This window comes from Callithrix jacchus, chromosome 8 (genome assembly GCF_049354715.1).
Source record: "Callithrix jacchus isolate 240 chromosome 8, calJac240_pri, whole genome shotgun sequence".
NCBI lineage: Eukaryota > Metazoa > Chordata > Mammalia > Primates > Cebidae > Callithrix > Callithrix jacchus.
The window spans coordinates 37,669,269-37,693,322 of NC_133509.1; the positions used below are offsets into that span (position 1 = coordinate 37,669,269).

The 24,054-nt window shown below is 36.3% G+C and overlaps 1 protein-coding gene and 1 long non-coding RNA gene across 5 annotated transcripts in view; one reads left to right on the forward strand and one right to left on the reverse strand.

Moving 5' to 3' along the window:
- Positions 1 to 24,054, reverse strand: part of ATP8B4 (ATPase phospholipid transporting 8B4 (putative)) — a 272,389-nt gene that overhangs the window by 138,670 nt on the left and 109,665 nt on the right. For 3 of the 4 annotated variants that reach the window (XM_078334229.1, XM_054239635.2, XM_017976839.4), the window contains exons 7-9: positions 20,124 to 20,196; positions 11,423 to 11,493; positions 7,338 to 7,420 (exon numbers count right to left, since the gene is read on the reverse strand). In XM_078334229.1, the coding sequence (XP_078190355.1) occupies positions 7,338 to 7,420; positions 11,423 to 11,493; positions 20,124 to 20,196 (227 nt within the window). Of the gene's footprint in view, positions 1 to 7,337; positions 7,421 to 11,422; positions 11,494 to 12,416; positions 13,081 to 20,123; positions 20,197 to 24,054 lie in introns of those variants that run through there. The other variant, XM_078334230.1, reaches the window with a different exon arrangement.
- Positions 1 to 24,054, forward strand: part of LOC118144841 (uncharacterized) — a 49,048-nt gene that overhangs the window by 13,077 nt on the left and 11,917 nt on the right. Inside the window, exons 2-4 of the long non-coding RNA XR_004729671.3 lie at positions 1,616 to 1,824; positions 8,548 to 8,631; positions 16,441 to 16,529. This is a non-coding gene — a long non-coding RNA (uncharacterized LOC118144841). The remainder of the gene's footprint in view (positions 1 to 1,615; positions 1,825 to 8,547; positions 8,632 to 16,440; positions 16,530 to 24,054) is intronic.

The following is a 24,054-nucleotide window of genomic DNA, read 5'->3' on the forward strand; positions in this document are numbered from 1 at the left end:
GTTGACAGCAATGCTTAAAGTTTATTATAGATTCCAGATCCAAGACTCAATTTCTCAGGCTTCAAACTTAGCCACTTTAAAAAAAAAAAAAAAAAAAAATGTGCTTTGGGCAAAAACAACATGATACGCAATCCCTGCCAATAGGAATATAAAAAACAGGTTCATTTGATCATTTCTATTGTCATAAGAAAAGACTGACATGGAGGCAAATACAGCCTCAAACATGTTGGCTCGCTCCTCCCTGGCCTCACAACAAGGGTGTGGTTCTAGACAGGAACAGGCAGTAAGCCCAAGGGGTTCTGCCTGGGTTCTTGGAGGCTAAGCCCCAATTCAGTCTTTCTCAAAGAGTGTGGTCCCAGTGATGTAAGTTCTAAATACAGAGCCCAGTCAAAACAAAATGGTGGGAATAAAGCCAAACTACGTTTGTTTTTATCATCAGAAGTGCTCAGCTTCCCCTTTTTAAGCCCTATTAGCATAAAACACATGCTTCCCACTTTCTGTTGTACCACTTTCCAAAAGGGATGAACAAGCTTCTTTGAAGAGATCACTGTATTCACCTCTGTATTCCTATAACCTATTATACTATCTACATAATAGGATCTTTGTTGAAGAGACAGATAGAAAAAATTTCAGATGATTTCAAGAGACAGGTTGGGAGATGAGAGAGATGTTAGAGCATATCCAAGAAAAATGGAAAAAGTGGGTATATTTCCATGATAGTAATGGAAAACTAAATAGCCCAGGAACAACTGGGGGCTTAGTTTGGCCTAAATCTGACTGGAGCCAAGTATATCTGACAGTACTGAAGACAGGTGATAGCATTAAAGTGCATTAAAACCAACCAAAAAGAAATCCTAGCCATGAAGCATAACAAGAATGAGGAGAAAACTCTCTTAGGACACTTCTTCCTTTTGCTAGTTCAATCAGAGAAGACAAAGAGGCAGAAAATGATCAGCTTGACAAAGAGGAAACAGTTTAGGAAAAAATCACATCATTTCTCACATTCATTTATAGAATATATGACTGGAGCAAAAAGTCATCTTTAATGGGCAATAATAAATCTGAAAAAAAAGTCAGGTCAATAATGAAGTGTAAATACAATCAAACTAGCTAGTCATATCTGTTTGACCCTCTGCAGAGAAGACATGAAAGCAGATTGCAATTTTTCCAATTTATAATCACACAGAAATGCTCTAGACCCATACTGAATAAAATCTACAAGATCTCAGTCTGGACCTTCCTAAGCATTCTATATTTAGTTAGCTGGATAGTTGGTTAATCAGCAACTTGACAGACTTCTCAAGCTAAGTATTTACCTCAAAGTGAAAGTCTGCAGTTTATCATAAAAATGGAACTCAGTGCTGGATATTCTATGATTTTCCAGAGAAGCTGGCTTTATCTCTTTATGTTTATTACTAATAGAAATAGTTCTTAATTATCTGTACTTCAACTCTTCCATAAAACAAATTATCCAGCAAATAAAACATCAATATTTCTGTTCAAGAATTTCTCTAGACAAGAGTTTCTTAGTGTTTTAGGCAGTCTCTTAGAGTTTTAGACATTGCCCACTACTGTTTGCCCTGATGATTGTGACAAATATTTATTTTTGTCTTAGAAAGAAGAGGGTCACCTTCCTATTTTCTAAGGCTTCTTTATTCTTCAACCACCAAGGCTCGCCCATCCATCATTACTACCATAATGGCCATGTCGGCACCAGCAGTAAAGAGGGAAGTCTTTCTTCACACCTTCTATAGTTAATCTATGCCTCATATCAGCTGTGCTGTTGGGCTGTGCTCCTGCCCAGGTGAATGGGAAAACTATCTGGTAAGCAAAAAAACTCACAAGATGCTAACCAAGCTATTTCATTTTTTTTAACCAAAGAGAGATGCTTATTTTTCCATGTTTTAATTACACACATGCTATTCTTTAGAAAGAACCACAAAATACACAAGGATTCCTGAATAAAAAGTCAACCTTTCCCTCATTCAGAATTCAGCATTAACAGTCATACAAAATATGTAAACTTGTCATGAGTTGCAGAAAACAGATCTCAGTTCAGTCACTAACAATATGCAAAAGATTCTTAAACACATTGGGACAATTTACATCCGGGGCTTTCCCCAAGGAATAAGAATGTCCAGTTTACATAATAATAATTGACAAGTATTTCAGTTACTTGTTTACAAAGGCTTTTCAATTCCCATAAGATTTTAACATGAAAATCAAGGCCCACTCAATCTCTTTTTATACTATATTTGATCTATAATATTAGATCAAGTTATGTATCTTTTCTTACAAAATTCGAAAGACTTTAAGTCATTTTTTTCTGATGTTTGAAATGTATAAAAATATCTGTGTGAAAACTTTTCAAATAAATGGATTTACCTGCCAAAACCCTACTCTCTTGGGTGCACTGGTGTCTATACTTGGCCAAGTCTTCTATAAACTCTCATCAGGGATCCTGACATTCAAAATCACTGAGATCATTGCTATTTTTTAAAAATATGATTACCTCATCCTTTTCCTGGATGGACTTGATCTGTTGTAACTAATTTTGTACCTTTAGGTTTAGAATATTTTAAAATTTTATTCCTTACCCTAATCAGAAGCTAAGCTCTTGTGCTAACTTTCCCTAACTCTCCAATGCTCTCTTTCTACTTGAGTTTCCAACCTGGGTTTTTGTGTCCTTTGTAAAATAGGCTTTGCCAGAAGTCCAGGATTTGTATTCCAGCTTCTCCACTTAACAGCAATATGACCTTAAGAAAGTTAATCAGTTTACTTGGGTCTCGGGTTCTTTATCCATAAATTAAGTTAACAATAATCTCTTCCTTCAAGAGCTGTAAGGGTTTAATAAGATAATGTGTGAAATTACTCAGCATTGTGCCTGGGTACACAGTGAGTTCTTGCTCACATATCAACATTGTGTTTAGGGCCTGAGAACTTTAGGACCTTTACCTTATCAAAGGCTTCCTTAGGGATAAGCCTTCTCAAGTCTGTCTTCTCCCCTGGGAAATAAGCTCTATAGAAGCATGGACTGGGCCTGACTTATTAACCACTGTATCCCAGGTTTAACAAATCCCTTCGCCTTGTGTTAAATATACATTTGCTGAATGAATGGGTGAATACACGAAAGAAATAAGCCCACCAGAAAGACACTATCTTTCAATATAGATACAAAAGTGAGGAGACAAAGAGACTTACCAGAGACATCCTGAGTTTTCAACCCAACTCAGTTCTGACTCTATGTGTCCAAAACGTGGAAACCCCAGTGGGAACTTCTCCGGGGACAGGAGTGGGAAATTCAGGTATTTAGATACTTGGAGGATGTGCTTTTATTATTCAAGGATAGAAAACTGTAATTTGGTGCTAGAGAAAGTATTTTGGCAAGTCTCAGAAGAAAAACCACACAGTAACTAGAAGCAAAATATAATGCCATACCCAGATTTACCCAGAAGTCACAAATTAAAACATATACGTAGCACAAATAGAACATGGTAAAGGGTGTCCCTCACATATCTGCCTCATTGATTATACGTTGCCAAAACTGGCCATGGCATTTCCAAACATACACAATGCGGATATCCTATTTTAATTTAAACTAAAAGATACAATATCTGGTTTTGATTCCCACGAGGCAAGAAAGTCTTTTTCAAATCATCAGAGGAAAACCTGAAATCTATTGATATTTCATTAGGACAAAGGTGAATAAAGATGACACAAAAGAGGGAGTAGAAAAAGAACATGGAGCAAAGGATCAAAAGAATTTTGATAATATATGGAGAGATAATTTATAATTCTACATACTTTGTTTTCCATTTTGTACTTAGGAGGTGCTTAATAAACAGGCTTTAATTAATAAGGAGAGAATGATGAAAACAAAGATAAAGAATAACAGAAAAGAGACACTGCAGGTGAAGAAAATCACATAAAAAGTGAAGGAGGAAGGTGAGATGAGAACAGTAAGAGACTAGAGAAAGGAAAGAGAAGAATGGTGAAAAGGAGGAGTTAGAAAACCACGTGCGGATAGTGGCTAATATGCGAGAATGTGTGTTTATGTGTGAAACAAAGATATTAAAACTGAAATGTGTAAATTAGGACTTGGAAAGAAGCAGATGGAGAAAAAAATTGAAGGCCACAGGAAAGCAAAAGCAATCATGGGAAAGATTTAGAGTTTATTAACTGTCCAGATTCTATCAAAGACTTCCATACCACATCTTGCATCATCCTCTTGGTCTTTAAATTTGGCTGCTAACTGGGGGGGAATCTAATTTGTATATTGTTTCTAATTTATTTTCCCTTAATTCATCTATTCATTCTTCTGATGCTTTCTTAGAAACAGGAAATTATATTTCTATTTATTAGGATAAACTCACAAAACACCCTGTTGCCTTGAACTTTAAGGTAGATTGAAATGCAACCAAAGATTTTAAAATGAAAAAGTAAACTTAATAGAAGCCTGGATTTTAGCCCAGAAGTGTAACAGACTCAAGAACTTGGCATTACATGTTTTCTGAAAAGCTGACCACAGTTTAAGTATATATAATCATAAAAAAGAGAGGTCTGTGCTGCCTTTATTTGGGAAAACAATTATTCATTGGGGATTTGGTGAGTTGCCTATTCTGTATGAAGCAAATTGAAGTCATATCTAGCAAGTAATAATTATTAACACATCTTAAAAGTAAATTTTATGAAGTATTTTTAAATGGCTATTTTTATATATAAGCAAGTCCTTTAACTTCTTAAGACCTGTTACCTCATCTGTAAAATCTTAGGGAAGGAAGTGCTTTCAGCCTGAGCAGTACTACTTGTACTGGTTTAAATTTGGAGCTACTTTGTTCCATTTTCTTAGTTCAGAAAGGATCTGAAGTAAAGACATTCTAAAACAACCATGACAGATGGTCCATCTCCCAGACACCTGCCTTCCAGGAGGAGAGGATCCAGCACTCCTTCTTGGTCCTACAAAGCCACCTCAGGAAGCAACCTTTCTCTTCACCCCACGGTTTCACACTCCCTTTCCAATCTCTTTATGTCAGGCCTTTCCTTTGCCCTCCCATGCTTTTCTGCGGCCTGATGCTGGTCTTCGTCTCTGCCCTCCACTGGAACTTGTGATTATTTATTCATTCAGCAGGGATTTACTGAGTACCTACTATGTGCTAGATGTTGTTCTAGGAGCTTGGCATACATCAGTGAATAAAGCAAAGATCCTTGTGTAGATTTACACTGAAGCAGATAAAGATGGACAATAAATAACTTCAAAAATAAATGAATTGTCCATGTACCAGATAGTGCAAAGTGCTAGAAGAAGAAGAAGGTAAGCAGAGTATGGTGGATTGAGAGTGTAAGGAGTCACGCTGAAGAGAGGGATACTTAGCCCCAGTACTGCAGTTCCATGTAAGAAAGCCACCTAATCCAGCCTGGCTCCTTATGCATTATCCTGGCATCATCTTACATGGCCACGAATCTTGGAGGGTGTGGTAGAGACAGTAAATGCTCAACAAGTATTCATATTTGTTATTTCCTAGCCTCCCTTGCAGTTAAGTCAGGGCCAGGTGACATTGTTAACCAGTGAACTATGAGAGGAAGAAGAATTTAAAAGCCATTGAGTCTCTTTCATCTTACTCTTAGCCTGATGCAGTGACCTAAGAGGCCATTAGTTTAGATACTGTGGCTCCATGATGAAAAAGGCCACCCAACTCACTCAGAATGTGACATGAGCAAGAATAAACCTTTACTGTGTTTATGCCATTAAGATGGCAGGGTTGTTTGTAACTGCATCATAGTGTAGCCTATCTGGGCAAACATCTAGGAAAGAATGGGACCTAAATAATTGTAACAATCATGTTCTGCTTTTTGATGGTGAACAACACCAAATATCATGAATTTCTACCTCCTCGTAGATTGACAAAGATATTAAAGTACAATTCTGCCAGGAAAGAAATAAGTAATAATAAATTATATTTAGCTGACCCTTTTAGGACTCCATAAATATTCGATGAGGTATTTTAAGCAAGTATTTTAATTCATGAACAAAATTTACTTCTCTTGGATTCAAATAACAGTAAAATTTCATTGAAAAAACTATGTGGTAGAAAATGTGTAATTTGTTTTATTCTAATCAAAATATTTCTTGGACCATTCAGTTTCCTGGCTACTTCCCTGACTTAAATCTCAATTTGGAGGAATATTTTTTCTATAAACATCTGTTATAAAAGCACTCTAAGAGAAATTAAAATATTAACAGAATCCAGACACACTTTACAAGCAAATGCAAAGCACAGGCAATGTAAGCTCTAAGCTCTGCATTGGAGAAACTTTACAATATAAACTTGCCTGTGCTTTAACTCATGTGATTATGCTAAGACTCTTGTCCACATTTTCCTAAGTGGATTCCCCAAAAACACATTTTAAAAGACTGTCTCAAACTCATGAAAATTCATTAGTAAATAAAGCCAATCTGAATGGATAAACTAATATTTGGGGCCAGACTGACAAGTAGGCAAAGCGAGAGACCATTAAGGAATGAAAGGAAGACTCCAAAGATTCTCTCTGCAGCCTATCATGGTGCCTAAAATCCTACAATCAGTGTCTCTTTCCTTTCTCTTAAAGTATGGTGTTTCTCTGTGGTGTCTTAATCATAAACACAGCTATCCCTAGAATGGACAACATCTGGAGGTCATTCCATGAATACATAAGATTAACAGAATAGAACAAGACATAGGTAGAAAAAAAGAGGCAAGAGAGATTAAAGATCAAGGGACCAGCTGAATAGTATGAAGATAGAGATAGTAAAATCATGGTCTGAAATCAAAGGCAACAGATGACCAACTAATTAATAAATCAGAATATTCTTCTTGAACACCTAATATCTTCAAGACAGTATGCCAAGCACCATGCAAGGTAGAGAAATACATGAGGCGGGATGACTGTCTTCATGAAGTTTGAAGTCTGGTAGTTAGTCTTTGTTATGGAGCCAGAAAATCAATGGGTAGTTAGACCTAGAGCTAGAAATAAAAGGGTGGCCAATATTCCTCCTCGGCAAGTCTGTATATGGCTCCAGGAAGGCCAACATTGGGCAAGTAAAGGGCATTATGGGATTGAAGGAAATTACATCTAAAAAGAAAACAAGCATGAAATGAATGATGAACTGATAAAGCCATTCTCCCCTTGGCAAACATTTTTACTCTTTTCAGCGTGAGAAAAAATTACAGGCTTTGTTGCCTGGAGAATTTTATGTCCTTCCACCAAATAAAAAGAAACACAAATTGGATCTCAGATAATTAGTTTGTTGCATTGCTTTTTGGTTTTGAGGTTTTTGTTTATCTTTTTAAGATACTTACCATCAAATCTTGCAAGTCTGCTAATATCTGCTCCAAGTTCTGAAGTAACTGATAGTGCCTGGCGGACTTTTAGGTTCGTTTCCCTGTGAAATTATTGACATGACATGAATTTTTATACAGAACAGCCCAACAGCATGCTACCAAAGCAATCAGATGGGTGCAGCACATACAAAGCCAAACCTGAGATCCCAGAAACCCCCCTTTAAATGTCATTCATACTTTGCACACTGTTTCAGGAAAATGGGCAGGGCTTCTTGGGCTCCTAAGCATTGGCATTCTACCCATGGCACATCTTTATAACAACACAATGAACTGTTTTTCAGTTTGAAAGAACAGAGGACATAATAAATGCGGTTTTATTTGAACCTACTCAGACATCATGCATGAGTTACAAAACACATTCAGAGTAAGAACACAATTGCCAACTAAAGGAGGCTAATATCACTCCAGAATCTATTATCTAGATAGAAGTTTTACTTGCAAAAGATGATCATAGAAAATTTCATGGTAGCTAAAATTTAAATGGAAAAAGGAATACAGCTTTCATTTTCTTGGAGAATCAATCCAAGAAACCCATAAGTCTAAAATAGACAATTCGAACAACCTCAGCAAGTCACGTGAGTTGGGCATCTTCTTGTAGGTGGGACCACACATACATTGGACAGACGGCTCTCTAATATTCATAAATGCCAGCAGTTAAGATTCTACAGGCATCACTTACATCTTGTGTTTAAGGGCTTGCCATCCTAGTTTTCTCACTGCATTCAACCTAATTTTCTTCTACTGTAGCTTAAGATCAGTTATCAGATCTCTATCTTTTAAGGAAATGTTTAGTGGTATGTTCGTTCACTCAACAAATATTGATTAAATACACACCTTAGTCATCCAAAATACTCAGTGCTGCCCCAAGAGAATGACTATCCTCTTGGGGGATACAAATGGTGGGTAAAAAAGCAAATATCACTGTGTAGAATTTTGTGCAAACCCATTAAATAATTCATTTTAGAGAGCCAAAAAGAGGGTACCTAAGAAGGCATCCAATCTTAACCTTCCATAAATGAGTTTCACAATGATGTAGGACAATATGAGTCCAACTCAAAGAATATCCATTGCTAAAATAGATTTCTTCAGGAAAGACTAAGTTGGATGTATAATTGAAGCTAGTTTGTTTAAAAGTAATCTTACTGATCAAAAATCTGCTGATTCCTAGGAGCAGAGAGGAATAGGAATTGAGATAGTCAAGAACTTCACAGATGAAGAAGAAATTGAGCTGGGCTCAACAGACAAGAGTGAGGTAAGTGTTATAGAGGCTAAAGGGCCAATATGTCCATCCACTTAAACAACTGTTCAAATAACTGAAACAGTCACACCAAAAAAGCCAGATAGCCTTAGTTCTTTAGCCCTGATCTACATCATGTCATTCATCAAAGTTTATCATCATTTTGAGTTACCGCCTCAGGATCCTCTCCACTATCTCACTTCTACCTTCAAATATGAAAAAAAAAAAAAAGAGGGGGGAAGAATAATCACACATAGGCCTTGTTGATACTTCTAAAGAGTATTTTTCAAGACTCCTGATTAATGCCTTCAGTGTCATTCCCCACTCTTCCTTAATCTGAGTACCTTAATAAACTTCAAAGTGATTTTCAGCATAAGAAACAATACCAAAACATACTGAACACCCCATATTCAGAATTGCATCTTACTAGTTGCACATCTTGCAAAACTATAGTATAATATCACAACCAAAATATTGATATTGAAATAGTTAAGATAAAGAACATTTCTGTCACCACGGGATCCCTCAGGTTGCGCCCCACAGCCATATCCACCTCCCTGCCTTTCTCACCCCATCTTAACACCTGGCAACTACTAATCTGTTCTCTATTTCAGTAATTTTGCCTTTTCAAAAGGCAAACTTTTATAGAGTTAGACTGTATGTGACCTTTGGGATTGGCTATTTTTAGTTAGCATCATCCTCTGAAGATTCATCCAGAGTGTTACATGTATCAGTAGTTCACTCATTTTTATTGCTAAGTAGCATTCCATGGTATGGATGTACAACAGTTTCAATTCAACCATTGACTTATTAAGGATATTCAAGTTGTTTTCAGTTTTGGGGTGTTATGAATAAAGCCACCATAAAAATTCACATAAGGTTTTTGTACAAACTTGTCTTGATTTCTCTGGGATAAATGCCTAGGGGTGAAATTGTTGGGTTTTATGTTAGCTGCATGTTCAGTTTTTAAGAAACTAGAAAACCATTTTCCAGAGTGATTGTAGCACTTTACATTTCCACCCACAAAGTAGGAGTGATCCTCTTTCCCTGCTTCCTTGCTAGCACTTGGAATTGTCACTCTTTTTTACATTGGCCATTCTGATAGGTCTGTAGTGAGATCTCAGTGTAGTTTTAATTTCTATTTCCCTAGTAGTTAATGAGGTTAAGCATCTTTTCATGTACTTATTTGCCATTTGTATGTCCTCTTTGTTGAAATGTCTCTTTATATCATTTGCCCATTTTCAGATTGGATGGTTTGTTTTTTTACTATTGAGTTTTAAGAGGTTTTGTTAAAAAATATATTCAAGCTAAAAGTCCCTGTTTAAACAGATGTTTCCAAATAATTTCTTCCAATCTATAACTTATTTTTAAGTCCTCCTAACAGGCACTTCTGTGGAACAAAAATTTTTAATTTTATGAAGTTCAGTTTATCACAGTTTCCTTTTATGATTTATGTTTTTTGTGTCAAGTCTAAGAATCTGACTAGCCAGCCCTAGATTTCAAAGATTTCTCCCTATTTTTTTCTCAAAGCTTTTTATACTTTATATTTGAAATCAATTTCCATAATACTTACTGAGCTATTTAAATTACCTATTTCATATTAAGTGTTTAGTTTCTAGTTTTTTGAGAAAGTGGTCCACTTCTTCTAAATTGTCAAATTTATGTGTGTACAGTTGTTAGTAGTATTTCTATGTTACCTTTATAACATCTTCAGGATCTATACCAAATCTCCATTGTTAATGCATTATATTGCTAATTTGCTAATTTGTGTTTTCTCTTTTTTTTCTTTATCAATATTCTTAGAGGTCTGTCACTTGTATTGATGTTTGCAAATAACTAGCTCTGTGTCGTTGATTTTCTTTATTTTTTTTTCAAGTCAATTTCTGCTCTCATCTTTATTATCTCCTTCCTTCTGCTTCTTTTGGGTTTATTTTGCTGTTTTCTAGGTTCTTGAAATGGAAGATTAGATTACTGATTTGAGAATTTTTCTCTTTTCAAATGTATGCCATAAATGCTTCTCTCATGACTGTTTTAGTTGTGTCTAAACTGTTCTGCCCAAACCAGGATAGGGTCCCACAGACTAAAGCACTATTCAAATAGCTCAATATGGCAATAATTTGGAAGGCACCAGTTAATACCATGGACTCTGGTGTCAGATGGCCAGGTTCGAGTCCTGGCTTCATTCGTCAGATGTTTTGGGCAAATTACCTAGCCTCTCTAAGTCTTGATTTCATTGTCTATACAGATTAAATGATAAATTCCATCTAAAGAACACAAATACATAGTGTCATTAAAATGTGAGCATTCAATAAATGTTTTTATGCCAACAGACAGATCCTCTGAAACAGAACTGCCATATGGTCTATAACTAAATTCTAAATTAATATCAACATCAAAACGGCATCATGTTGTTTCTCTTGTCTTTTTCTATGTCTTCATTTGACACAGTTCCAAAAGGTTGCCTTTTAAAGTAACATCAGTCCTCAGGGACTCTGGATCTCTAACCTTCTCATTTGAAATCAAACAAGCAAAAACTTTTTTTAAAAACCTTCTAAGGAATCTCACTGAAGAGTCTCTGTGTAAAGTTATTCCAATATATATGTTTATCTCATTGTTTCTGAAAGAAAATAAATTTAAGAGAAAAGACAGTTTCAAAATAACTGCAGAGTAATTAACTATGGACTTTGCAATTTAAACTTCTATGTCTCCCAAGAAGGTAATAAACAAGGTTTAAGTCTTATTTCTAAAGACATTACTTTTAAATAAATTAAAAACCAATTGAATTATTCCATTTTTAATAACTTACCCATCGAGTTCAGCAGTTTCGACATAACAGAGACCATGTGGTTCACTGCTTGATAGGAGAAGTAAATCAGCCTATTTTCAAAAATTATAACAAAAGAATACCTGAGAAGGGAAGACTGGTGGAAAGTCTTTTACAGTATATCACCTCTTCACTACTAATGAGCCAATAGAGCCTTAGAAAAGCAGTAAAAGAAGTGAGATCCTGTTCTACCTCTTTGTTATATGCCCTGAATCAAACCCTCCCTTTTCCCTTTTCCTCTTTATATGTCCCTTGACTATCACAATATAAGCAAGGAAAGGAGATATGATGTGAATTAATAGCCACTTGATTCACTTTTTTTGAATGAAATATATAAATTCTATTTTCTTGCTTTGATAATTACTAACATAAAACTCTCTCCAATAAATAATTGGAAATATATGCACAAAATTTAATTACCTAGTATCATCAGTTAAGAGCAGGGGTCAGGCAAAGGAGATGGGGAAAGGACAGAAGGGAAATAGATGGAGGAAACTAAAAAAACAAAATAAAAATGAGAGAGGCAAGGAAGTTAAGAAAGAGAAAGGTTGAAAGAAAAAAGATGATGGGGAGTAAGAAAGAGGAAAGCTAGGATAAAATAGGAGCTAAGAAAGAGAGCAAAACAGAAGAGAAAATGTAGTTAAAGACAGTGGGAAAAAAAATCAGAGGCTGAGTAGTTTGCGTTTTTCAGAGATAAACAGTTCTATTCTGACATCCAATTGAGCTTTGCAAATCACCTATCACAATTCAGTTTTAGAATCCTGGATCCCCCTAAATTGGGAAACTGCTTATCTATTTTATTTCAAATTTCTAAACTTACTTTGAAAGTAAGTGTTTTTATAAAATTTTGAAGGGTCTGAATGTCTAAAAAGACTTGGCTTAAATTTTACCAATTTAGTTTCAGGCATTAGCCTAACAAATTTCTAGCTAGGTCTGAATGTATGATTGGCATTCCAAATCTGTGAAATTTTCTTACCTTTGTTTTTATAAACATTAGAATTGTCCCGTTCTTGAGTCTTGGGGTTAAATTTAGAATCAATTTACCTTCTTGATTGTCCCAAGCTTTTAAATTTGCAACTCAAAAATAGGGTGTGTGTGTGTGTGTGTGTGTGTGTGTGAGTGTGTGTGCGGTTTTGTCTAAATTGGGATAAAACAGAGCTTAGGGGAAAAAAAACCCTATGACAGCCCTTAAAGGAATACATGGGTTTGCATTACCAAGGCTCTTACACAACTCTGAATGTAAGAGCCACAGAAGCTTGTTGAGGCAGAAATTTTCTGACTTGTCACACTACAAACAGAGCAAAGCCACATAAAGAACATAACGCCGCTCTTGAACCAAAAAGTACCCATTCTGATTTTAAAAGGAGAAAAAAGTTTTTTAAAAATTCACCTTCATCTTATTTCCCAGATTTAAATTTCAGTGCATAAAAGCAGGCATAAGACACTACAGCAAAAGAGCTTAATCAGTCTGTGGGCCTGCACCTTTCCCCCGCTGAGCTTAAAAGCCTCATTTTAAACAAAGGCCAAAATTCTCTAATCCTAAGAATCTATGATTGAATGTAGTTATGACGCATTCAATCATATTTGTACCCAGGGCTGCTCTTTTTCGAAACTCGAATCCAGTGTTCCTGTTGAAGACTAGGCGGGGCTGAGTTGATACTCACAGCGTGGTAAACAAGGGGAGGAGTCCCTGCACACAGCTGGCTCGGAACATGCAACTGAGGCATCAATGCCATCTGGCGGCCAGATTCTCTCCTGAGCAGTTACCCAGCTTCCCACAGGCTGACCCCCACGGATTCCAGGATAACTCTTCCTGCTCTCTTTACTCCCCAGGACCGAGACAGCTACCTTCCCCACTTCCGCCCGTCTCCCCAGCTACCACCTTTTTCTTTGATACTCTCTGAACCTTCCTCCTGTTTTCCAACTCCTTGATTGCCCTCTGCACTCCCTCCATCCATCCTCCATTCTCCCTGCCCCTCTGCTGAGTCCTGCTGTTCCCTTTTGTTAACCTCCTATCTTCAAGGCTGTTTAATTCATTGTGGTTGAGGAGGGACTGCAAAGGGAATGACCAGCAGGGCCAGGAGGATAAGTAGTCAATGCACTCATCGTCATGCAGGCATTCCTATTTTCTAGTGCACTCAATCAAAATTCTGAAAAGGAAAGGGCAGGAGAGCTGTAGAAAAAGCCCTGCTCATCCCTTGTCACCCTTTTGCCAGAGGTGCTGGGCCAGGAGTGAAGTACAACACATGGATTTTGGGGCCCACCTGCCCCGGGACTCTTGAGTCTCAGAGCAGGCCTCATCAAGCTGACCCTTCCAGTAAATCCTAGGGGGACTCAATTCCTAGTTGATCCAGAAACTTGTGCTCCAGGTATAGGTGTTCATGATTCCAAATAATGTAGCTAATATTTAGTGAGGGTTTACTATGAGTCCAGCACCGTTCTAAGAGCTTCCCATGTGATATTTTCTTTAATGTTCACAGAAATCTTGTAGCGCAGGTCCTATCGTTATCTCCGCTTTCCAGATGAGCAAAGTAAGGCCCAGAGGGGTTCAGTAACTTCCTCAAGGCCACACAGTAAGTGGAAGTGCCAGGATTTGAAGCTAGGCAGCATGAGGCATTTACCGCAAGGGATACCAAAATGAGTAAAAACCTCTTTGCTTCAAGGATTTGTAAAGTTTAATAAAGGCAGAATATAAGGGTTCTAAGAGCCTCATTAACACAGCAGTATGAAAGGAGTGCAAATGAGACTGCAATGTTGGGTTGGTAGTTGAGGAAGGGCATCATGGAAGATGATAGATGCAGTGAAAGGAGGTCCCCTAGGCAGAATGACTAACAGGAATAAAAAAGAGGAAAGGAAAAGCATGACTATTCAAACTCAAGGTGGGACAGGAAATCATTAATTCCAATCAGAATCACCTATCATATGTCCCATTTTTACTTTCTTTTGTGAATTATTACTGTCTTTTATCCTTGCTCTGCCAGGAGAGGCTCTGCTATGTCCTCCATGAAGGAAGTGGTGTTTTCCAACACAACGCCCCTTCCCCATTTTCCATGGGCAACAGAAAACAAATAGTCCCATCAAATGGAACCTGAGAAGAATGCACTGAACATCTTTGGGCTCTCAGAACCAAAGACACTGTCCTCATAGGTTTATTAGGCATAACTAGTGTTTGTTGAGTTAAAGAATAAAGTAAAACATAAAGCAATGATAACACCTTAAAGCTATATAATTCTTGGTTTATAAAACCCTATCTCAGAATTGTGTCATTTTACCCACTTAACTACCCTATGAATTAGTAATATTATTCCCATTGTATGGATGAGAAAACTGAGGAGGTCAGATCTAGCCCAGCAGTGAGGGAGGAACAGATTCTATTACACCCACCAGAAGAACTGAATTAACTCATGTAAAGCCCATCACCCTTCCAAATCTTTAAGGACCCCAAGGCTCCGAGTGACTTAACATCATCCTCATGGACATGCATAGCTTAAATTGCAGACCTGGAACTAGAATTCAGAACTTCTGAACCCAAAATGTATGCTCTTTTCCTCTGGTTGGCTAAATCACTGGAACACAACTATGAAAAACACACTGTTTCACTTTATGTTTTGTTTTGCTTTGTTGGTATTCAAAAATCAAAACTACAATGGGCAAGAATATTTGGATTGTAGATCTATGACCTGATGGAAAGATAAATTTGTAGAATTAAGTTGAACACTTTTGGATCTCCTTTTATTTTTTAGGCCATTCTCACACATAAAGTCCTTCATATTTTCTATCATCTACAACATTGTCTTTATTTTAATCCTAAAGTAAGAATAAAAACCCAAAATAGCTCATGCATTGAGTAAAAAATCAGAATGAGATCCTAAAAATGAAAGTGTGTATGGTTATAGGTGAATTTGTATTTAAAATTTAAATTTAAGGTCCAATAAATGCATATCGATTATCCACTAATACGTACTAGATGTATCATTGTTTTTCCAATTACAGTGATTTGAAAAGAATAAGAAAAAGATGGTGATAAGGAAGAGGAGGAAAGATGAGAATAATAATGGACATCATAAAACTTATTAACAGGCAGGCTGTTCCTCTAGTTAAAAAAAAAAAAAATTCTTGCCTACATATTTTACCCCCACTAACTAGTAATTGCTTATACACAGAAAATTGACCATTTACCTTTTTTAATGTCAAAAATAGCATATTGTTACCCTGTACTTTAGCAAGAAGCTTCTTCAGAGCAGCTTTGATAAAAGTGTTTTTTTAAATCTTCTTCCTCTGGAAATTCCCAACTTTCTACTTTAATATAAATATGACATTAGATATATATCAGAGAGAGAGGGAGACAGACAGACAAACAGAAAGGGATAGAGAGATAGAGATGGTTTATTTACAGCAAATAGATTTGAATAACAAGCAACTTTACTTGAAGCTATACAACTTAAAATAGCAATGAGAGTAATGAGACTACAAAAAAAAAATGCCTCTCTGGAAGAATGTCCAAGAAAGGTGGTGAAAAAGAACAGATTAAATTCCCTGATGGGTCAAGAAAGAGCAAAAGCCTACCCCAGTCAGGCCTAGTGTTTAGGTCAAATTAATCTTTCTAACCCTGTCATCTCTGAAAGGTAAAATTGTCAATTCTTCTATCAGAAGAATGGCTTGATTTTAAAACAATTCAATAAATGTTCCTTTTTGTGGAAGGAAAAGAAGGACTTTTCAAACAAGCTAAACAACTCAGTTCTGTTAATGTCCAAATATGCTCATGCCCAGTAAGGGCTTTATTCCTATCACCAGCTAAGAAAAGTGAAATGACACCAGCGCACTGCTGTCAAGTGAAGAGGAAAGGTATGCTTGGCTCCCATGGTCTCAGTTCTGGTGCCATCAGGAACTCTGCAGTATGTTTTTCTAACAAAATTTATTTGGTTCTTCCAATGCAAGTGAATCTCCTTGTGGTATCTGAATTATAATCTACCTTTTTTCCCTGTCCCCCAAAAAACTAGGAACTCTGGCAATTAAGCCCAAAAGTATTCTTGAATTAAAATTTATATACAAATGCAGAACAAGGGGATTCCCTACACAAAAAACAAAGGTGAGTAACTTCTGAATATGCCAGCTAATTGGCAATCTCTGGTGAGTTTTTTTTTTCCGTGCTTAAAGTTTACTGATGAACTGACATAAATCAGGTTGCAAATTCTAAGACTGAACAGCTAGAAGTTAATGCATCTGCATTAGGCACCACATTTTCTGATCACTTGACTTCTAGCATCCAAGCCCTGAGACCCTAACTCTGGTAGCCAGACTCAAGTCAATGAGGATGACTGTTCCAATGGAGTCAGAAGTGGAGGCAATTGAGCTAGATTGCATAGACTTAACACCTGAATGTCCCATTGGCAAGCTATTTGACAGCACTGTGTCTCTGTTTTCTCATCTGTAAAGTGAGAGCAATAAGAATACTTCATGTCCTGCCTTTACTGGCTAATACAAGGATTAAATTAGTTAATCACATAAAGTACTTATTAATATTGTCTGGCATGTGGCACATGGTCAATAAATGCTAACAATTGTTTTCATCATCTTCATGACCCGGTTTCCCCCAAATCTATCTCAGTATAACTCCTAAGTGGGGCTCATTCAGGGGCCCATAAATTTTGCCCCCTGAATATAAGCTCTCTGAAGCCCCTGCCAGCTAATACCAGAGTACAGGGGGGTATATTAGTATTCCTAAGTGATTCCAATGGTTCATCTAAAAAAATATTTTCTTGCTCTTGAAAATGGTTTTGTAGGTGCTGAGTAGCTAGACACGGAAAAACTTTGAACAAAATTACCTAATCAAGAGGTGCTGGGAGGTGGATTTGGAGGACTCTGATCCTCAGATATTCAAAGATTAGGCCAACAAACCATAATTGTAGGAGTCAAACAGGGAAGAATGGAGATAAAAATAGCATCTTTTTTGATAAAGCTGTTATTTTGATAAAGGCAAGGCTTTAGGTCTGTGGCCCGAATGGGCTTCACCCCTATTAGACAAATTCATCGAGCCACAGATGCTGGAAGCTCTAAGTTGCCCTGGCCCTCCCACTATCCCCACTAAAGGAATTTGCTTCTGCAAAATTTATAGCATGGAAGAGCAGAGCAGAATGGACTCTGCACACAGGCGTGGCTTAAAGAGAACAAGAAGTAAAGAAGCATCACTGGGTCATATGCAACACTCCCAGCAGCCAAACTCACCCATCAGAGAAGGCACTCCTGGGAGAGAGGAGAGAGGAGTGAGCAAGTGGGTGAAAGATACTTAGAGTGTTATTTTGGTGCTGTACCTCCAAATGAAAACAGGAGGAAGAGTGGAAAATAAGCATTCTCACCCCATCATGGGAACCACCATAAAAGGCCCACATCTGTGTGTCTAATACAGTAGCCACAAATCACATGTAGCTATTTAAATCTAAATTAATTAAAATTCAGAATTCTGCTCTTCGATTGTACTTGTGCTTGCCTTCTGTATCTCATTTCACTGAAGATTTTGCAATAGAAAGTAAGCATACATACTATAATATAGAAAATATAACTAAATTAAAAACAACCAAGGAAAATGGTCATAAATAATAAATACTGTTATTATAGTATTTGTAATACTTTGGCATTAGTAAACAAATGAGTCCAGTCTGATATTCACCCTTGTTAGAGCATGTTCATGGGACTCTTCAGACTTACAGTTTTTTACTGAATACCTGAAATAGAGACACACCTAGCATTGCGCCTGAAATATTCACTTCCAAATAAAATGATAGTTAAGGGTGTGGTATGTATCAGTTTATGCTAATTCCTCTATAATCTGACACCAATCTGGCTAAAGTAGTTACCAAAAAAATTTGAATTGCACACATCTTAGAATTCTACATGTCCTTTTCTTTTGTTTTTTATAAGTTAAGGTTTTCCACTTAGAAGAACCAAAACTCATTGTAATCATTTTAATTGAGAGTAGAATTTGAATAAGTTTCCTGGAGCCATTTCTTCCTTGACAAAGAACCCTGAATATATATGATCTTTAATTAGGGCAAATACCATTTACTGGTATCCCATTGATCCAGAACACCTGAATTTTTGTAAATTTATATCCACTTTTTTTTCCTGTCTTCTTTCTTACAAAGATCAACACTTATTTATTCAGCCAACATTTACCGAATGCCCTTGATGGCAGAATATGGCACCAAGTGTTAGAGGACAGGCAAATTAATATGTGCTTTGCCTGCAAGATTCTTATGGTCTGGTGTCAGCTTAGACAGAGAATCACAGCATGGAAGGAATTTTTGAGATCCTACAGTGCTAGACCTTGATTTGACACATGGACAAACCAAAGACATAGAAGATATAGTATTTCCTGTCACTGAAGGAATGGAGCAAAGCCTCAGCTCTCACCCAGTTCCCCATCTAGTGCCTTTACACTGGATCTACCTTGATTCCATGTACAGAGTATGTCCTAACAGATACCACCTTCCAGGGTATTATTCCTATTCTTTAGTGAGCTGCAAAATAAGTTGGACAAGCAAATTTAAGTTCTGGCTTATGTACAAGTAAATAGATTGTGAGTGAGAACCTGGCAAACTTCTACTTATAAGGAGTTTAGCCCAGAGTGGACTTTGAGACCTCTGTTTTGGCTGCCAACATTTTTTGTTTAGTTTTGGTTCCCAGATATTTTCCAAAGCATTAAGGTTACTAGAGAGATAAGCACTTCTCTACCTAAAGTGTGAACTTTTTGGTGATTGGTCTGTCCACTGAGCAGTCTCCTTAATGTGGGTGGCTCTGGAGAATTCAGAATACACAAACGGTGCATTAATGAAAGAAGAATGTTTCCGAAAGTAAACATTTAGGAGTCTTAACTGAGTTTTTCTTGTAAACAGCTCTTGGGTCATATTTTTTTTTCCCCTGTGGTAAAATGTCTCAACCTGATATACAAAATAGCACTCAACAGAAAGAATTTTATATCTAATCTAATATACATTTGACATAATACAATAACTTGAATTTTTAATCTGATCTCAAAAGATTTTGTTACCTTAAATTTAATTTGAACTATAGTTACTTACATATATTTTCATGATTAGACTGATCCCTTCAATTTTATTTAGGAAATTATAACATAGGCCATTTGAGTAAATAAATTATAGTATATTTGATATACAAAGTAAAATCGCATTAACATGTATTAATTTAACACAATCAATACACATTTTCTAATTTTTAAGGAGGAAACATACCTTTTTTCTCTAGCTTATGTTTCTTCAAATATACTACAAATTAACAATACTAATCTGGATATTAGCAGTACTAATCACAAAATATGTGAGAACAAACTTTTAAAGTACTCAGGAGCATTTTAAAAACTCTTATTTATATCAAATATTGGCTTTCTAATGTAAAATCTTTTGTTCCTATTAATTTAAAAGATCCCTAGGGAAAGAGAAAGGTGATAATCACTCAACCTTATGTGAGTTACTATGTTACTGAACTAATAAATCAATGTCTTATAAAATATTTTATAATTGAGGCTTTTTACTTATACATACTGATGATAGTCCCTCTTTAATTATTCTGGGTTAGTACAGATTTACAAAATTTGCAAATGTAAATACTTTCATATATAGGCTACTTTAAACTAATATAAATTCTTCAAACAATAATGAATACTCACAGCAACAAATTGGTTATTTTCTAATTTAATGATGTCTCCCACTTTGACATTCATCCATTTTTCATTCTGTAGTCTAAAAACAAAAGAAAATTAATTTTTCTCAAGAATGAAGAAGAATCAAAAGTATAACCAAGGGAATATATTCACAATGTAGCATCATGTAACAGAAGAAGATAAGACTTTCCTAGAACAGTAAATTCAAATGGCCTTATATTAACATGGGAACAAAGGCCCAGAGAGGTTAAGTGATTTCTCAAAGATACCCAGTGAATTAGTGGTACTCCTGGGCTAAACTCAAGATGCCTAACTCTTGGCTGAGCACTCTTTCCACTACCTTCATGGTGCCAGCCTTATGTAGCAGCTATGAAATATCAATAAATTTTGGTCATTGACATTCTTTTCAAACTCTGTATTAATAAATACAGAAAGATCACTGCCATTGCCTCAGAAGTCTATTTAACTGGAGGCAAAAAGTGAAGGAGACAGCAGCAAGGTAGAGCAACAGCTAAAATGCAAGTAAAAGAAAAAATATGTTAAACTCTGGAAAGGACAAGAACAACAAAGCATGATAAAAGAAGCTTTGGAACACTGAAGAAGGACCACCTACAAACCAGCACTGAGGCTGAAGGGCAGGATTGGTGGCATTCTAACAGGACAGCAGCTCAGAATAGAGAACAGCAAGATCAACCTGCTGCACTGCTGTCTGTGCATCTCATGTATATGACAGAGCCCCAAGCCCAGCCTCCACCAAGTTCAAAGTGGTTTATTATATGAAAAGCTACTGTGTCCATTGGATCTGGCCCCTGGTGACAAGTTAAGTCAGGCCTGCGCAAAACGAGACAGAGGCCCTCTGGATATAGACCACCTGGGGCAGTATACCATGATGCTAATCATCCCTTCTAAAATTCCCTGAAATGTAAACCAGCTTTGTTTTCCAACTTGAAGCTTTCATCACATTTCTTTCTCAGAGATTCCCTTCTAAGACAAAAGGTTGGGATGAGTAGAGCAGGTTTCCCCAAGTTGAGATGGACATGTTAATTTCACTGTACTTGAAAAAAATAACCTAATTTACTTGTTTTATAGGCTGGAAAATAGTTTTAAATATTTATACAACTGTGAAATATGCCTCACACTATCAACTCTGCTGGATCATTTGGCTTAAACACTCAAAGAATTTTTCTTTAATATGGATCCAAGTACATGTTGTTCTGGATATTTTTCAATTGCAGTATTTTCATCTCTAGCCAGAATTCAATCATTTTTCCAATGCTACACTTTTCTGAACTTTATCTAGTTTGACAACAATAAATGACCCTAGGAAGCCTTCTAAATCTTATTTATCTTCACAGGTATGGATTATGTGCTGGTTAATTTCTCCTAGAGACACCTCCTCCGACACCTTAGTGACATTTCTCAGCAAACAGTATCTCAGAAAAAGTAGGCATGAATGGAGAGAGAAGGCTATTGTGCCATTTTTGAAAACTGCACTGCTACCAAATTGCTTTGAAGTCTCTATTGAAAATGCACCTGCCTCAGGAAGAGGTCAAGATGACATTGCATTTTATTTCCAAACTCTTATTCTTCCAACTTGCATAGTGCAAGCTGTAGAAAGGATTATACAAGAAATAGTAACCAGTAGTCCTGGATGTTGATACCAAGCTGAGCACAATCCAAAGTGCTTCATCAATAACCTATACAACGGACAAGTGGACACACTTGTCAGATTTGTGGACAGCACCCTAACAAGAAGAAAGCACAGCCCTCACAAAGTAAGATGATGATAGGAAACTGTCTTATGATTTGACAAACTTATCAGAAACTGAATGAAGAGTAAGAAAAAGAAGTACAAAATAGATTTTTTTAAGAGGAGAAAGTAACACTCTACAAATGCAACTAGAGTTTATAGAAAAAGAGCCTGGAGATATTAGTAAACCATAGGCTGTGTGAGATGCCTTGCTTAACCTCTGATTTGAATATATCCCTGCAGAACAATCAGTATGGACAATATAATCAGAAGAGTTTTTATGTTATTTCCTATTTTGTCTTATCAAATATCAATATATACAACTGCACTTAACTAGGAACTCAGAGATACATTTAATGAGCACTAGGGTCATACCAAGAGAAGTATCCAAACTTACTGATAAGCATAAACTGATAAAGACCAGCAAACAAATTTAAATAATATATATTTTGAATCCAACCATTTTTCTTGTCCTACCTACAACCACCACTACTGACAACAACACATAAAAAATATCCCAGCAGGACTGGAGGGGAAGACAAAATGATTTGCTTTAAAACTCATCTTCAAAATATTTCTAGACTTCTAAAATTGTAGATTATATGGTGATAGGGTTTTGTCACCACCTTGAAACATGAAAACAGACACTCCCTAGCTCCACATGTATGATGCAGCTGTACTCAGGGTTCATGTTTAAAGCAATCTTGCACCATAGCTCTGCTAGAGGAACATAGGATGGCCTTTTGGGCTATGAAGGTGACACTGGCTCCACAGACTCAGCACCTTCAAACTTTGCTTTTGTCATTGTCAAAAGGTAAAATCTCCTGTGGATGAATTAGTGTATATGAATATTCTGAAAAGAAAGAAGAAGATCTAAGATTTTAAAATGTGGCTCAATTTTCAGCAACATATAACTATTTCAGAGTATGAAACTCTTACATGACCTAATTAATGCTTCTTAGAATCAGTTCTTTTAAATACATATGGGATAATAAGTTAGCCTTTACCTTAGCAAATTCATAAGTCAGTTGCTAAATAAGCCAAAATCCAAGTAAAACATTCATAAAATTTAAATTCCAAAGGCACCATAAAACATATGAAGTTTAACTGCCACAGAATGGCAACTAGAATTATTTTAAGCAAATTAAAAAAAATATCACTATGTATCTACTCTCAAAACTCTGAGTTCTAAGAAAAAGAGGTAAGAGATAGCAACTGCAACTAATAATTTTTGATAAACTGGTCTGATCCTGCTTCTTCCTGATGAGGCATAGCATACTAAGAGCTGCTAGACCTTGCTGAAAACCTCCTTGAGAAAATTCAAGTCTGAGAATGAGGTAGAACCTACCATGCTCCATGTCACTAGACTATTGCTTTCAAAAGCTGAAAATCAAGTGTTCACCTTAACCAACACTTTTGCAAGCAATATTGCTCAAGTGCATTATTAAAGCTTAAGAAACAGAAGAGGGGATTTTCAATGGGTTCAGGTCATCTTTTTTCCATGTTCTAATGCTCCGGATTTCCCACCAGCAACACAGATTCCTGAAGAGGGGATTCCTCACAAGCTTCAGAAGTGTTGGGGTACTAGAGACAGAAGATAATAAAGGTCAATATAATTGACCTCCTCTAATTAACCAATCAATCCACTTACGCTGAGCTTGGTTTCTTCTTTAATCTCAAGCACCTATCAGCCCTATAACATTCAAAAGTATCCTCTTGTTCATACACTTTCTTTTCTTCACCACTCCATCCTGAGGACTTAGAACAATGCCTAGCATTAAGGAATATAAAATCATTATTTCCAAAAACATTTGTTGAATAATAGTATTTGCCTGGATGTCTAATAAAAATTATAGCAGCCAACATTTATTTAGTGCTTACATCATTCCAGGAACTGTACTGACCTCTTCATATATAGGGCACCAAATAAAAGTAAATAAACCTCATTAAATTTGAATTTCAGATAAACAAATTATTTCTAGTATTTATTCCATCCAATATTTAGGACATATTTATACAAAAACATTATTGTTTATTTAAAATCCAAATTTAACTAGAGTCTTATATTTTAATTTGCTATATCTGGCAACACTATTAACGCATCTTATCTCACTCAATCCTCACAACAACCCTAGAGATATGTATTGTTTTGACTCCCATTTTACAGAATAGGACATTGAGGTTCAC